General features: G+C 41.3%; 1 protein-coding gene across 2 annotated transcripts in view; it reads left to right on the forward strand.

Moving 5' to 3' along the window:
* SMAD9 (SMAD family member 9) overlaps window positions 1–16,830 on the forward strand; it is a 232,923-nt gene extending 216,093 nt beyond the window's left edge. The window contains exon 7 of one of the 2 annotated variants that reach the window (XM_078657189.1): window positions 13,090–16,830. In XM_078657189.1, coding sequence (XP_078513315.1) covers window positions 13,090–13,233 — 144 coding nt within the window. In that variant the 3' untranslated portion in view covers window positions 13,234–16,830. The remainder of the gene's footprint in view (window positions 1–13,089) is intronic. The other variant, XM_078657190.1, reaches the window with a different exon arrangement.
* Window positions 16,831–17,158: the final 328 nt, after the last annotated feature.

The raw sequence follows: 17,158 nt of genomic DNA on the forward strand, positions 1-17,158 counted from the left end.
TTTGGTCACCTTCTCTATTATCCACCATTTGAGACTTTCAGGGTGGTGGTTAAACTGGAGAAAGGTGATCAACAAGTGGGCACCTGGTACTTTACAGCGTATTTTGCTGCAGTGTGTGACAGTAGGATGCGGGTTTAGTTTTTTGTGTGGTGTCAATTAGGAATAGATGAATGACCAACGGGACACTGTACCTAGTCCACGCCTTATCTGTACCTAGAGTTCACCCCCTATCGATAGCTACAGATGTTGATAGATGACAAATGGCAGATGGGAACATTTTTTATACATTGCATTCAGTCCCCAGTTTAGTACACCCAGAGGCCACTCTGTCAACTGTTGCGCTCTGGGGACAAATGATGTAGAATTGAGAGTCAATGTATATGTAATAGATGTCTTGTGTTCTGTATTGACACATTATGTATATTGTAACATTTGTATTATTGTTTATGTGTAATCTATTGTGTAAATAAGAAGAACTACAATTATGAATCAACTGTGTATATATTTGAGTAAAAAATGTATCACATCTGTTGCGAGTAGCACAGGTCATCTAAAAGTATTGAATGAATTTTCCATATAGGACGGGGTTTAAAAGAACCCGAAAGTAAATTAAATAAGCCCTTCCTTCCTTTTTTATCTGATCTAATACGATAAATTTGTAGTCCCCCCTTTGTGTTCACGCGCTGTGCCAAGTGTAAGGACATTGGATAAAACAGCACACGTGATAGTGTGCCAGTAGCGTCTGAGGTTGCTTGAATCAGTATGTAAGCGCGAACCAAGCCTCAGGCTATTGGTTGACAAAGCCACGCGTTATCACCACTACGCGGTAGTAACAACAGAATCTGGACGCTTGACTCGTCCCGTTTGGAAAACAACAATCCCCAACCGGGGCTACTTCTCGGAGAGAGCCTGAATTTAGGTAAGACACCTTCGCTAAACAGGCCCTTGAGATACAATACCCCCGCCCCTTGCAAATAGAAACGGCACAACGCGAAGCGGCCATACAAGTAATGCGTCTGCCTCTTAAATCTTTTAATTAGATATCGGCTCGTGCTGAAACACGACGGCCATTCAACCAGCGAGTACACGCTGCAACCTGATCTGCAACATAGGAGTGGTCTGTTAAAATTAATACCGGACGGCCCGTGGGGGCGCCGGTAATCCACAGCCTACTAGAAAAATATATTGGTAAGTGCAATTCCACATCTACCACTAAAACTTGAAGGTAGATGGGCTTTATGTCCCACTTGGAACTAACCAGGGTATTCCTCTCCTATAGATTGGACCCCCAGGCTGTCTGAGTCCACTCACCGGCAATTAAACTGCCTTACAGACAGGTGAGTTGACGGATACTCCTCACAAGGAGGTTTTGCTAATTGCAGTTAGTGATTTGTAGGGAGCAGATCACTGACCACTATCCTACCTTGTACCCAACAGGTGCCCCACTCAAATTGACGGAATCTGGACCAAATAAGACTAATTGGTAATGTAACCCCCCCCCCAACAAATGTTTTTTTAAACAAACCAGTCTTTTAAGCAACATTTGGGCTAAAATCCACCATAATTCTGTCTTACAGGTGACTATCCAGAACCCTAGTGAATTGTGGCCAAACCCTTCTGTCCCCCCCCCCCCCCCTTATTGTCCTGAAGAAGACCCGCCGCCGAGGTAGTAAACTCCCCACGTGCAATAGGGTCGAAACGTCGACGCCCAATTTGTCAACTGCCTGTATCATAGTTTTTCCCAAACCCCCCCCTTCCATTATTCTTCCTGGAAGGAAGTGAACAGGCTTTTTGTTTGTATTATCAATTGCGGGAAAGCTATCGCTTGTGTATATTGTTGTAAATATTGGAAATGTTTTTTAGCATGATTTCTTCACTTTTCACTTAAACACTTGAGCACCCCTTTTTTCTCCTTCTTTTCTAGCACTTGCGCCGGATATCAACAGCACTGTCCCTGTTGGTACTGTAAATAAATGTGATTTTTTGCTTTTTTGCTGATAAAATCTGAAATTGAGATTATACCATTATTGTTTGGTTCGTTTCCTTGTAAATTTAGTTGTTCCCCTTGGGTACTGTCTCTGTAGGCCATACAGAGAGCTTGAGAAGAAGTCATTTTTTTCTCCCATATAGATCCAGTCTTTATAAATGCAGATTGATTCGCATTACGTATTGTATATTGGTTTACTGATGATTTCATTTTAAATCTATAGTCAAGGACCACTGTTATTATATCATAAATACCCAGGTCCTTTTTGATTTTGTGGGTGAACACCCCATTAATCTAATGGTCTCTTGTGCAGGTACGCCTGCGAGGGTTGTTTTTTGTGACTTGTGAAATTGTTTGTACTTTATGTTGTATTTTTTGTATGTTTGAGGTATTTTTCTTTAAAATCAATAAACACATAATTGATCACCAGACATGGTCGATAATGAAACCCTAACATACAGCGAAGATTATATAAAAACACTGATTGGAGAACAGGGAGGGGGTAGCTTCCTGGGTAGACCAGTTAGCCTAATAGACCCCACACTGAGTGATAAAGTAAATAAGTTGGAAAGATTAGAGAAGAAGCTTGTAAGAACAAGACTTCACGGACATACTTTGGCCCAATACCTACAAGCCAACGTCATCCCAGTCGGGCTCCAGGTTCGGAACGAACCGGCAATTTTTGTGGATAACCCGGTCTTCAAAGGCAAATTCAGCTTTATCTCTAACAACTGCTCCAGGCACTGGATGGTGCTTGGGGTCGAAACTGCATTAGAAGAAGTCACCCGTCTGATCAAAGAAATAGCTGAGATAAGAAAGGAAATCACAGAAGATACAGCCTTAAAAAACGCTAAGGAGACCTTAGAAAAACTTGATAAAACCCTCAAAGACTTTGATACGACAACACAATCTTTTAAATTGGATAAGTTAGCGAACGATATCAAAGTTTTTGACAAAAAGAAGGTCTATCCCTACTTAGCAGAAGGGTATTATAACCAAGAAGCAAGAGGTACCTACACAACTAGAGGCAGAGGGGGATATCGGAGATACAACACCTTCTCCAATTCCTCAGTCAGCAGCGGGTCAGAAACAGACCAACCATCCACTAGTGCTGCTGGACAGGATACTGATCAGTCTTTTTTAGATCAGGACACATGGTCGGACCAACGAGGACGGGGGCGTCCCTGGGGTCGACCCGGGAGTCGAGGACGAGCCTCTTGGAAACAGAACAGGGGTCAACAAACTTGGAATCGAGGGAGAGGGAAACAAGTGCATTTCGGACAGGAGTCCCACGGGGAGATACGGACCCGTTCAAATCACTACAGATGGTAGATGAGCATATAACATCAGCACAATGTAGCCCCCTGATAAATTTGTCAAATTACAGCTTGACACACGATGAGAAACAAGTTTTGGAAAAAGGTTTGTCCTTTGTTCCAACTAACTTACCCAACAGTTTCAATTTGAAACTGGAGCTCTTCCAGTTTTTCCGGAAGGTCCGCCTTAAATACCATTTTAACAAAGTACCTAACAATAATTTGATTAACAGCACAGGCTTAAGACCACCCTCAACTTTTACCCCGCCAACACATATGATGCCACCAAAAATTCTAGCCTATGAACAAATGGTTATGGGTGATATCACCAAACTACTTCAGGAGAGAAAATATGTCAGATACAATATCTCAAAGACCGAACGACAGGCATTAAACAATCTAAATAGCAACAGTGAGATAGTTATTAAGCCCGCTGACAAGGGTGGGGCTATCGTTATACAAGGGAGAGATTCATATAAAGCAGAAATTCTCTCACAATTATCTAAGGAAGGCAACTACAGGAGATTACCTAATGATCCAACAAAGGAAATAGCTAAAATAATACGAGACCTAACTGATACAGCTCACCTGGAGGGTATAATTACCAAATCCGAAAGCGAATTCTTAAATAATCAATATCCCACGCTTCCGACAATATACACAGTCCCCAAAATACATAAGGACCTAACAGCACCACCAGGAAGGCCAATTATTTCTGGCTGTGGTTCGATCTTGGAACCACTGTGCAAATTTATTGACACCTTTTTAAAACCCATAGCGGAATCCACCAGCTGCTATTTACGAGATACCATGCAGGTGATCCATTTGATGGATGCAAAACTTTTTGATTCAACTTGCGAATTACTCGTAACAATGGACATTTCGTCCTTGTATACGAGTATTCCACAACAAGCAGCAATGACCACAATGGAAAGGACACTTGATAACCGAACACGTCCACATAGGGTCCCCACCAGCTTTATTCTATCACTGTTGGAAATAGCTATGAGACGCAATTATTTCATCTTTGACGGCAAGTTCTATGAGCAAACCAGTGGAGTAGCGATGGGGGCTAGCTTTGCTCCCAATCTCGCGATCATCTTCATGGATGCCTTTGAGCACCGATGGATATTAAATGACAACAACCCTTATAGAACCAGAATCACAGAATGGCGTCGATATATAGACGATGTGCTCCTCATTTGGAGGGGCACAGTGAATGACCTAATGTCGTTCCATAGTTGGTTAAACCAAAGAGACAGCAACATACAGTTCACCATTGAACAAAGTAATAAGAGCATCAACTTCCTTGACCTGACCATCATGGCTGAAGAGGGCGTCCTGTATACCACACTGTTCAGGAAACCCTCCGAGAGGAATACCCTCCTTAGATACTCAAGTCACCATCCTCGCAACCTCAGGGATAATTTACCCTTTGGGCAATTCCTGAGGTTGCGACGGAATTGCACCAAAAAACATGATTACTTCAAGGAATCTGATATCCTGATAAAAAGATTACTGGAGAGAGGGTACCCAAGAGGCTTGATTAGAAAGGCTCGAAAACGAGCGTGGTTTAATGACAGAGATACATTACTTCAACCCAAACAACAAGTGGCAACCATTGACAATAGACTCATATGTGTAACAACATTTAATACACGGAGCTCTGAGATCAAACAACTAATTAACACACACTGGCACATAGTCGCTGACGAGGTAGGCATTACTGACCCTCCGATGCATGCGTTCCGTAAGGGTCGAAGTGTAAAGGACTATGTGGTGCAGTCACTGCTGGCGCAGAAAAACATTGAGAGCCAAACGGCATTGTGGAATATTCCCCCAATATTAGGCCACCACAAATGCGGCAGTTGTAAGGCATGTACGATGACAACTGAATGTACGACATGCACTTATAATGACTACACACATACAATGCAACAACACACAAATTGCAACACAATGGGTGCTATTTATGCCATAGTGTGCCCGTGTGGGTTCATGTACATAGGGCAAACCACACAAAAAACTAAAACCCGCATCCTACAACACTGCAGCAAAATACGCTGTAAAGTACCAGGTGCCCCACTTGTTGATCACTTTCTCCAGTTTAACCACCACCCTGAAAGTCTCAAATGGTGGATAATAGAGAAGGTGACCAAAAATCCACGAGGGGGCAACTATGCTAAAGTACTGAGTACCCGTGAATGCCGTTGGATGCACCTCTTCGACACAGTAAACCGTGGGCTGAATGACCGTGAGGAGGTCATGAGACAGATGGTGTCAATTAGGAATAGATGAATGACCAACGGGACACTGTACCTAGTCCACGCCTTATCTGTACCTAGAGTTCACCCCCTATCGATAGCTACAGATGTTGATAGATGACAAATGGCAGATGGGAACATTTTTTATACATTGCATTCAGTCCCCAGTTTAGTACACCCAGAGGCCACTCTGTCAACTGTTGCGCTCTGGGGACAAATGATGTAGAATTGAGAGTCAATGTATATGTAATAGATGTCTTGTGTTCTGTATTGACACATTATGTATATTGTAACATTTGTATTATTGTTTATGTGTAATCTATTGTGTAAATAAGAAGAACTACAATTATGAATCAACTGTGTATATATTTGAGTAAAAAATGTATCACATCTGTTGCGAGTAGCACAGGTCATCTAAAAGTATTGAATGAATTTTCCATATAGGACGGGGTTTAAAAGAACCCGAAAGTAAATTAAATAAGCCCTTCCTTCCTTTTTTATCTGATCTAATACGATAAATTTGTAGTCCCCCCTTTGTGTTCACGCGCTGTGCCAAGTGTAAGGACATTGGATAAAACAGCACACGTGATAGTGTGCCAGTAGCGTCTGAGGTTGCTTGAATCAGTATGTAAGCGCGAACCAAGCCTCAGGCTATTGGTTGACAAAGCCACGCGTTATCACCACTACGCGGTAGTAACAACAGAATCTGGACGCTTGACTCGTCCCGTTTGGAAAACAACAATCCCCAACCGGGGCTACTTCTCGGAGAGAGCCTGAATTTAGGTAAGACACCTTCGCTAAACAGGCCCTTGAGATACAATACCCCCGCCCCTTGCAAATAGAAACGGCACAACGCGAAGCGGCCATACAAGTAATGCGTCTGCCTCTTAAATCTTTTAATTAGATATCGGCTCGTGCTGAAACACGACGGCCATTCAACCAGCGAGTACACGCTGCAACCTGATCTGCAACATAGGAGTGGTCTGTTAAAATTAATACCGGACGGCCCGTGGGGGCGCCGGTAATCCACAGCCTACTAGAAAAATATATTGGTAAGTGCAATTCCACATCTACCACTAAAACTTGAAGGTAGATGGGCTTTATGTCCCACTTGGAACTAACCAGGGTATTCCTCTCCTATAGATTGGACCCCCAGGCTGTCTGAGTCCACTCACCGGCAATTAAACTGCCTTACAGACAGGTGAGTTGACGGATACTCCTCACAAGGAGGTTTTGCTAATTGCAGTTAGTGATTTGTAGGGAGCAGATCACTGACCACTATCCTACCTTGTACCCAACAGGTGCCCCACTCAAATTGACGGAATCTGGACCAAATAAGACTAATTGGTAATGTAACCCCCCCCCCAACAAATGTTTTTTTAAACAAACCAGTCTTTTAAGCAACATTTGGGCTAAAATCCACCATAATTCTGTCTTACAGGTGACTATCCAGAACCCTAGTGAATTGTGGCCAAACCCTTCTGTCCCCCCCCCCCCCCCCCCTTATTGTCCTGAAGAAGACCCGCCGCCGAGGTAGTAAACTCCCCACGTGCAATAGGGTCGAAACGTCGACGCCCAATTTGTCAACTGCCTGTATCATAGTTTTTCCCAAACCCCCCCCTTCCATTATTCTTCCTGGAAGGAAGTGAACAGGCTTTTTGTTTGTATTATCAATTGCGGAAAGCTATCGCTTGTGTATATTGTTGTAAATATTGGAAATGTTTTTTAGCATGATTTCTTCACTTTTCACTTAAACACTTGAGCACCCCTTTTTTCTCCTTCTTTTCTAGCACTTGCGCCGGATATCAACAGCACTGTCCCTGTTGGTACTGTAAATAAATGTGATTTTTTGCTTTTTTGCTGATAAAATCTGAAATTGAGATTATACCATTATTGTTTGGTTCGTTTCCTTGTAAATTTAGTTGTTCCCCTTGGGTACTGTCTCTGTAGGCCATACAGAGAGCTTAAGAAGAAGTCATTTTTTTCTCCCATATAGATCCAGTCTTTATAAATGCAGATTGATTCGCATTACGTATTGTATATTGGTTTACTGATGATTTCATTTTAAATCTATAGTCAAGGACCACTGTTATTATATCATAAATACCCAGGTCCTTTTTGATTTTGTGGGTGAACACCCCATTAATCTAATGGTCACCTGTTCCATGGTCAGGCTCCCCTCACTTTTGCAAACTGCGTGAGGGACTATGGGGTTCCCCAAAATGACCAATATCGTCATGCACAACTGCTCCATTGGGCCACGTCGCCGGGGGTGCTGGAGGCGGCCACGAGACCACCCTCCCCATTTGAGGCCTTCCTGCTGCGGACGTCTGTAATGAAGGGGGTCATTTCCTTCCTGTATCAGCTCCTGCTTAAATCGGCGGTCTCGCCTAGGCCTAGGTATATGGAACAGTGGGAAGAGATGCTGGGGAGAGATGTCTCAGACACTGAATGGACGGCATTATGGCGGGATATCACAAAGTTTAATCACTCGCTTCACCTCAGGGAAGCCCACCTTAAGACTCTTATGCAATGGTATTTATGCCCGACCAGGCTACATCGCATTTATCCGGCCACTTCCGATAAATGTTGGAGGGGTTGCGGGTTTCTTGGGGACTTTCGCCACATCTGGTGGGACTGCCCAGTGATTCGGCCCTATTGGGAAGAGATTCTCTCGCACATTAGGGAACTTCTGCAGTATCCCATAGAGGATTCGATGGCCTCTGTTCTACTAGGCCTCCGAGAACCCGGCCTAGAGCACCAGACCAGAGCAGATAAGAAGATTTTGTGGCTTTGCCTGGGTGCTGCCAAGCTTACACTGGCAGCTGCCTGGAAACAAAAGGAGGCACCGGCAATTTCGCTGTGGCACACACTGTATCAGCTCCTGCTTAAATCGGCGGTCTCGCCTAGGCCTAGGTATATGGAACAGTGGGAAGAGATGCTGGGGAGAGATGTCTCAGACACTGAATGGACGGCATTATGGCGGGATATCACGAAGTTTAATCACTCGCTTCACCTCAGGGAAGCCCACCTTAAGACTCTTATGCAATGGTATTTATGCCCGACCAGGCTACATCGCATTTATCCGGCCACTTCCGATAAATGTTGGAGGGGTTGCGGGTTTCTTGGGGACTTTTGCCACATCTGGTGGGACTGCCCAGTGATTCGGCCCTATTGGGAAGAGATTCTCTCGCACATTAGGGAACTTCTGCAGTATCCCATAGAGGATTCGATGGCCTCTGTTCTACTAGGCCTCCGAGAACCCGGCCTAGAGCACCAGACCAGAGCAGATAAGAAGATTTTGTGGCTTTGCCTGGGTGCTGCCAAGCTTACACTGGCAGCTGCCTGGAAACAAAAGGAGGCACCGGCAATTTCGCTGTGGCACGCACGACTGTGGAAACTTCTGAGTTTGGAGAGAATGGCGGACATATTCCTTGGTAATTTTAAGAACTTCCAATTCCAGTGGGGTCCATTGGTGAATTTCCTGTCTAAAGGCTTACCATCCGCTGTCTGTCCCGCATCCTTGAGGTCACTTCATTTATTTCAGGTCTAATTTTGTTGCCGGAAGGAGTTTTGGATTGAATGAGTCGCCACCACGGGGGGAGGGAATGGGTGGGGGGGGGAGTTCTGTTTATCGGTTTATGGTTCACCGAGGTGCATAGCGACGATATCTGGCCTGGTTATTTGGTTCTGCCGACCTATGGACATGTCAGCTCGGCTCTGTATTGCACTTGTTGAGAGACTACAGCCATGGGCACATGCCAAGGACTGATTTTGCCTATGTTCTTACGAATTTGATGCTCTGCTTTTCTTTTTTTTTTTTTTTTTTTTTTTTTTTGCTCTCAGACGGGTCCTTCCCGAGAGGAATTGTATCGCACCTTGGTGAACTTCATGTGTGTAATGTTCTTTTAAAACTGAAAATAAAAATTTTACAAAAAAAAAGTAAATATTTACAATTATTTACCTATTAATAAAAATGTATTACAAATTTGCAATTAATATTTTTACATTTAAAAATTATTTAACAATTAATTCAAAATAACACCAATTAAATAAATTGATTTATTTAATAAATTATAAATAAATTACTTGCCACCCAATTCCCCTATAAACCCACAACTCGCTACAGAAATAAAATTAGTAAAATTAACATAATTAGCAATTAATCAATTAATTAAAATTAATTGCGGAATCGCCGCCGCAGCGAAAGGGTTAAGCTGTGATGTTAAGAGCTCTCCTCTTGTTTTATTAGCTGTTCAATTGATAGCTTGTTTCAGTAAAACTTCTGGGTATCCTTGTTGTTTTCATCCTCAACCACTCAAACAGCACCTGCCCTACTCTCAACTACTAAGAGTCAAAAGGGTCAACTCGGAACCCAATAAACAAACAGAACAAATTGAGCACATGATAACTCGCTTCAAACAACGAGCATACCCAGAAGTTTTACTGAAACAAGCTATCAATTGAACAATCACAGCTTAAAACCAAGGACGACAGAACAACCTGTGTGAGCAAGTATTCCAACATGAGTCAACAGTACAAAAAAATCATTAAAAAACATTGGAGCCTGGGGCAGGTAAAACAGGGATCAAAGACACCTAAAGCTAAGACAATCCCTGCCCCACATTGATAAACACGGCCCTGAAATAGGATCCTAATATAAATCCACTGTCAAAGGAGCAAATTAAGGAGCAAAATTACATGGTCACATGAAATTTGAAACAAGGTATACAAAAAGTTTTTTATTATTTATTTATAGATTTTTAGATCAACATTCCATCATTTTATAAATACACAAATTTCCCGTGATCCTGATAACCCATAATCCAGTGTAGCAAAATCACATAGATCAAGTCCCACACTGCTGATTCATACATCACATCCACACCATCAATCGTTCCAAAAGGATCCTCATAAAATATCACACATCACTCCCTCACAAGCACACATCAAATACTATGCATAAAAATTGTGCATCAAAGCCAAAGATGGTCAAATGACAGATTGGAAAAAGTCATGAAGGGGGCGGGGTAGATATCGTCCAGCTACCCCCACACAAGCTACGCCAACGTGCGTTTCGGTGTGTTGCCCCAGCCGGGGCTACACCTTCGTCAGGGCGAAGAAGAACAATGGGAAGTGGGACAAAACAGCTATGGAAATAAGCAGATTAAACACAGGTTTCAGAAAAATAGTCATATTAACATGATAGCATCATTTTAATACATGAGTCTAAGTGACCGCTCCAAGGTAGGCTCCAAGGACACAATAATAGATCAAAACGTATAAATTCAGACTGGAATAGATGGCTTCAAACCTAAAAAACATATAACATCCTCATTTGTCCAAGAAACATAGTGTCAACATTTATCCTAGAAAGACATCCTAGGTGGCATAGGATATATAGGTCTGATTCACCAGAGAAGACCAGAATAAGAGAAAGAAATAGAGAAATGTTTTTATAAAACTAACACCAGTGGCAAACAGAATAAACCGACGTGATTTAAGAAAAGATTCCACACTAGTGCGGGCAAAGCGACCACTCCCATATATCACAAAGAAGGCATCAAGAATAATCAAAAAGAATGACATACCCTGTGTCACTTGGGCCCTAATCGTTCTCACAAAAGTGTGTCAGCGGGCACAACACGGAAAAACAATCCTGGAGAGGATTCGGATTTCTTCAACAGCATTCTTTAAAAGAAAAAGGAGGGTATCAAAAAATGGGGGGGCCTTCCCACCTTAACAAGTAAGTACTGTCCCGCGGAACAGGGCTCATGAATGGGCGGGGTGGGGATCACTTAGGGTATCTAATGGGGACTTCCTGGTCCCAACCAAAAATGATACCTACCAGGTGTAGGGGGAGAGTTCCTCAGTTCCAGCCTTCATAGACGGGGTTCCTCCACGATGTAGGACCAAATAGTATCGTCCGAGGATTTATAATATCTGGGCTGGTTATTAGCCAGGAAACATGGATAAAATCTGGGGATATATAAGGATAAGTGAAAGAGATGAAAATGGCGCATGAGGAAAACCTCATAGGTCATCTAGTGAGTTCAACTAGCAATACCTGAAAAGGTCGTTATATAGCGCATTCAGGATGATGATTAGAAAATGTATAGGTCTATCAATACACCCAGGTAGAAGGTGTTTCCGAAAGAACTCACTCAAACGGCAGACCCTGCCAGTCCCGGTCGGTATACCCATTACACTAATGGATAATATCCTCAAGCATCCCGAGGCATTGCTCTGTCTCTCAAAGGCTAAATCAGGCCTTTAGAGACTGCTTCATAATGACACGATTTAGAAAGGTGAAGTCTAGCTTCCTTAAACAAATAGTTGGAGTTTATAAGTACAAAGACATTGTAGTATTCAAATGAATAAATGCAACCCAAACCCTCCCTGCCTCATGCATAGCTTAAACAGAGACAATTAAATTTTTGCTTTGCTCACCACAAAGAAAGATATGCGTTAAGTTGTTAAACTGTTTCAGTAATGAAAGTTAGAATAGTTAAGGTATATTTTTTACAGTTACAACATTTTGCATCCGCAGCCCATGCAGGTAAGAGCAGTGGGGGGCGGTTGGGTCGGGGGGTGGGGGCGGGGAAGGATTTCGACAGATGACGATGAAGGAAAATTATTTATTTAGTTTTCCCTCATGGTCGTCTGTTGATTATCCCCCCACACAACTCGGTTCCACCACCCCACCGCTCTTACCTGCACGGGCCACAGCTGATATTTTGATGAAACATTCATCGTAATCAAGTGTATTTTGCCGCATATATTGAACTGTAATCTCTTACGCCAACTGTAATCCTTTTCTAGATCTACCATTATTATCCAGATTCTTACTAGTAGAATCTCTCTTTTTTGCAATGGAATCCCTACTTAAATATTATTTTCTGGCTTTTAATGTGTAGCCCTTTATATTGCAATAGGTTAAAACTTAGAGGGATTGGGATACTTCTGATTTCTCACAATTGTTTAATCAGCAAATACTGTATTTTTCAATTACATCTTAAAGAGTTGGACCTGGGACCTCTGGTTTAGTTACTAGTAACAGCATGGTGTCTGCATATAATAATGTCTTGAACTTCATATTTAATTCCATGGACATTAAGGCAGTGTCCAGTAGAATGACAAGTCACTTTATTATCCTATAAGTAAGACTACATTCCCCCACCCATTGTGCGATGTAGCATAATTTCTCAGCATTTTGTGTAAAAAGAATAACATGGGGTGCCAGAAATTACGCAAATTACACCAGCGCAATTGAAACTTCACTTAGGCCTACTTCAGACATTGTGCCATCCTGAATATTGTTTGCCTGCATTTGTGTTTCTCATGGCTCATCCATGTTTTTCATCTTGTTTCTGATTACCCTTAGAGTAGCAGTGGGTGCTACACTTGCCATTTTAGCTCATATTGCCAAAAAACTCTATTTTGAACTAATGCTTCCTTGTTCACTGACTGTCTTTGACTTGGTTTTGTGCAGAACCTAATTCTTTTTGCTCAATTATTTTAGGGCTGGGGAGCAGAGTATCACCGGCAAGATGTCACCAGCACCCCCTGTTGGATCGAAATCCACCTGCACGGGCCCCTCCAGTGGCTGGACAAGGTGTTGACACAGATGGGCTCTCCTCATAATGCCATCTCATCTGTCTCTTAACAGACCACACCTTCTCAGCCAACAGCACCGTCTTGCAGTCAGTGGATTATAGAATTCCACATTTACTCCGGAGAGAGATTTCTACTGTATATAAATATATTTGTATATAATGTGGTTTAGTACCAAAGTTTTATTTTAGAACCTGTTTCGTGGCTTCTAGTTGGCGCGAGTACAGTAAGATATTGTGAAAAGTTTGCAACCAGTTTTTAAAATTAAAATATGCATTGTATTATATCGAAGTAATAATTTAGGTCCTCTAGATACTAGAGAACAGCCCTGGATGTATTTTTAAGCATTTAACACACTATTCTACACTGTTGATGCACTTATTTTATAACACGGTACAGGACCCACAAAGGGCAGCTGATTTCCATTCACTTGTGGCAGATGTAAATATTACTGATAACTACTCTTTTGGACACAAACTGTAAAATCACGAGTTACACATGTGTAAAGTTTGTATCACAATTTACTGTCATAAAAAGCTTCACCTGTCACAGAAATCAACCTGCTTTTTTTTGTATATCTGTTCTATTTTTGGTAGCAGCACGCTGCCTGTGAGAGCCCCCAAGCATTGGAATTGGGGTGAAATAAGATGAAAAATGTCATCATTCAAACATAACAATAGGTGTTTAGTAAAGCCAGCTGAGACCTGTTGTAGTTCTCGAAGTGTTGCATGGAAGACACTGGTTGGTACGGAATCATTTCCAAGGCAATGGCCATCTATAGGACGAGTGCTTAACTATGGTACCATGAGGCATGCTTGCACAAACCCAAAATGCTGTTTTGGCTCCTCACAGTTCAAAATCAATATTCTGAGGGATTTGCTAAAATTTTGCATTGGATTTGCATCCCAAAAGTGACGTAAATCAGCACAAAATGTATATTTGGGGGTCTATTTGTGCTGGAAATTAGCCGTGAAATAATGCAAAGCAGTGCTTTTTGTTGCTTTGCATAAAGTGGCATTCCCTGGGTGGTATATGAGCAGGCATACCAATGCAACCACCCATGGTTTTAATGGTTGACGTAAAGCCCAATATACATATTGTATCAGTGCATACCAATGCAATTTTTAACAATAATTGTTGACGGCAAATGGCACGTTTCTTGTTTCTTTCATGGTGATTGTTATTATGTATAGTTGTAATGAAAAATGAGAAATAACATTTATCAAAATGTATCAACTAACAGCTGTAGACAGGACTTTCGACCAAAATAATGATGCCTCTTGGAAGTTGGGGTTGAAAAGGAGAAAAGTTTGAATTTCTCCACACTTTACTGACTTTGCATGTGTGGTGCACAGTACAGCACACATAATAAGTGGAAAAAGTTTACAACTTTGTCTTAGAGGTGGGCAAGTCAACAAATCAATAGGGATAGCTGAGCCTGGGTCAAGCCAACTGTCTGACTTGACTCTAGAACCAAGCACAATCCGAGCCATGAAAATATTTGTCGTGTAAATCATACAACAAACTTCATGTAAAATTGTGGTAAAGTCTCTTCAAAATTTGAAAACTTGTAACTATTTAACTTGCGGATGCCTTTCAACTTAGTACATTAGATTAGCTCATGGCATTAAAAGGCATTTATTAACAGTGATAGATTTCAACCATTACAATGCCACTAGTGAACTCAGAAACACGTTAATTGTCATGTGTACTCAATGGACCTGATCCAGAAACTTAAATTGACACTTTAGTTTAAATATACACTTGTTGTAGTAACTTTACAACTTTTTGGTATTCCCACCCTGCAAGTGTATATTCACTACTAGTAAAATTACAAAGTGTGATGCATCTTGACATTAATGGAAAGATTTACAAATTTGTTTGAGAGAAAGAGATAAGAATCTAGTGACTGAATTGCACAAATAAACCAGAAAACTTAGAATCCATTCCAGATTCCCCGCCTAACCATATTGTGTATAAAGATGTAAATTATTTTTTCACGAGCCTCCTTTTCTTCATCAACACATATAAGAGCACCTTCAAATATGTTAGTTCAGGATGTGTGTAATATCATAAACTCTTTTATTTAATGGACGACAATGTTGCTCCATACGTAAGAACTAATCCCACATTGAAGGCCTGATTCACAAAGGTAATCTTACACTTTTGTCTACATTTGCACTTGCTGTAATTACTTTATTACTTTTTGGTATGCACAATAACTTTACTACTTTTTGGTATTCCCAAATGCAAGTGTAATTTTACTACTAGTAAAAAGACTAGAAATAAAAATACCCTCTCAGTTTGTGAATACCAAAACATTGTAAAGTTACTACAACAAGTGTTAACATACACAAAATGTAAGTATTCCTTTGTGAATCTGCATGGAGCAATGTTGAAAATGAGTAGAAGTAGGCAGCAGGACACTCTTCTTTGTAGTTATAAGTTAGGTTTATTGAGTTACATCAGAGCAACACACCTCACCAGCTGACCAGACCATCAACTGACAAGTGTGGAACATTCAAGTACAACATAGAATGTAGACAGGCATTCTGGGAGGCTAGTAGGTAGGAACATAGAGGAAGGTGTAATGACAGCAGGTGGCCATGTTGGGAGGAGAACAAGTTTACAACACATCCCCCTCCTTTATCTAGAAAGAGCTATTGACCGCAGATGGCCATGTAGGGAGGAGCATATGTTTACAACAGGCAAAATTGTGGCGCAGTAAATCAAACACAAAAGGTTACTGTACCGCGCAAATTCTGAACTCACATATTTGAAGGGGCTCTCATGTGATTATGAAGAAAAGTATGCTTATGAAAAAGATGTTTGCATCACAGTTTGTGTTTCTGTGAGAAGAATAGTAAATTCAGTTTATGATCAACATGGCTTTCATATGACCATCAGAACGGACATGTATGAAACTCCAGATTTAAGGCTCATCTGATACAGTGGGGACTTCTTCAAGTTTTGCAGATTTCTTGCAATAGTGGGTGCAAGTGGAAATAGAATGCCTTTATAAGGATGCACTTATTAGCTCCTCTTTTGTTATCCTGCTATTTAACAAGGAAGGGAGGAAAAGAAGGCTGCATTTTGAAATGAAGCGGTAGCAAGCAGTCTCTGAAGCTCCAATAGATTATCAAAGCACCCTGTTTCTCTCTGTCAATAGCCAGCTGGTTTATTGCCTGTGTAGGAGTTTGCTATATTATTTACTGTGCAATCAAATGGATAGCTGCATACCATGCCATTATCCACACTGCAGAGAGGACAGATATATAACTAATACTGCTATTTCCAATACTATTCTGTACAAAGAACAAATTAATCCCTCCTAATGCACGTTGTTCTGAGTGTGTGCATCTCTAAGAGTGGGCCTTTAGTACTTGTACGTACTGCTGTCGTGCATGATCATATCTGCCACATAAACAGAGAACCTAGAAAACACTTCAATAAGCTTTATTTTTTTATATCCTCATTTAATTTAATCTCAGCCTGTGGTAAAATGATACTAAAAATATTTAAGTTGATGTCGCTGCTTGTTCTTGAATTGCTCTGTGTCTATAATAATTTTTTGAAGTCAGTTCTACATTTGTTGCTCTTACCTTGTACTTATTAAATAAATGGACACAACTGTTTCTATGTGTGTTAAGAGGTTGTAAGTGTATTTCATTCATATGTCTGGATCCCAAGAAAGGCAGTCATTATTTGTAGGAGGAATCCTAGACTTGCATGTTCGAGAGCCGGTGGTCCCACTATGTGATGATATCATTGGTGTTTCAGGTACTCCATCTTACTTTAAATGGAATGTATCTGAATCAATTCTACTAATACAGTAAAAATTAATACATTGACATGAACTGCGTATATTCTGTTTCCTGACAAACATATTCCTAATTGTTTTGCTTTTTTTAAAGACGTGTGTTGACAATCTCTCAAGCACTCTGATTGTGCTATAGCTCCTTGTCTCTTGAAGTATA

This window comes from Lissotriton helveticus, chromosome 8, assembly GCF_964261635.1.
Source record: "Lissotriton helveticus chromosome 8, aLisHel1.1, whole genome shotgun sequence".
Lineage (NCBI taxonomy): Eukaryota > Metazoa > Chordata > Amphibia > Caudata > Salamandridae > Lissotriton > Lissotriton helveticus.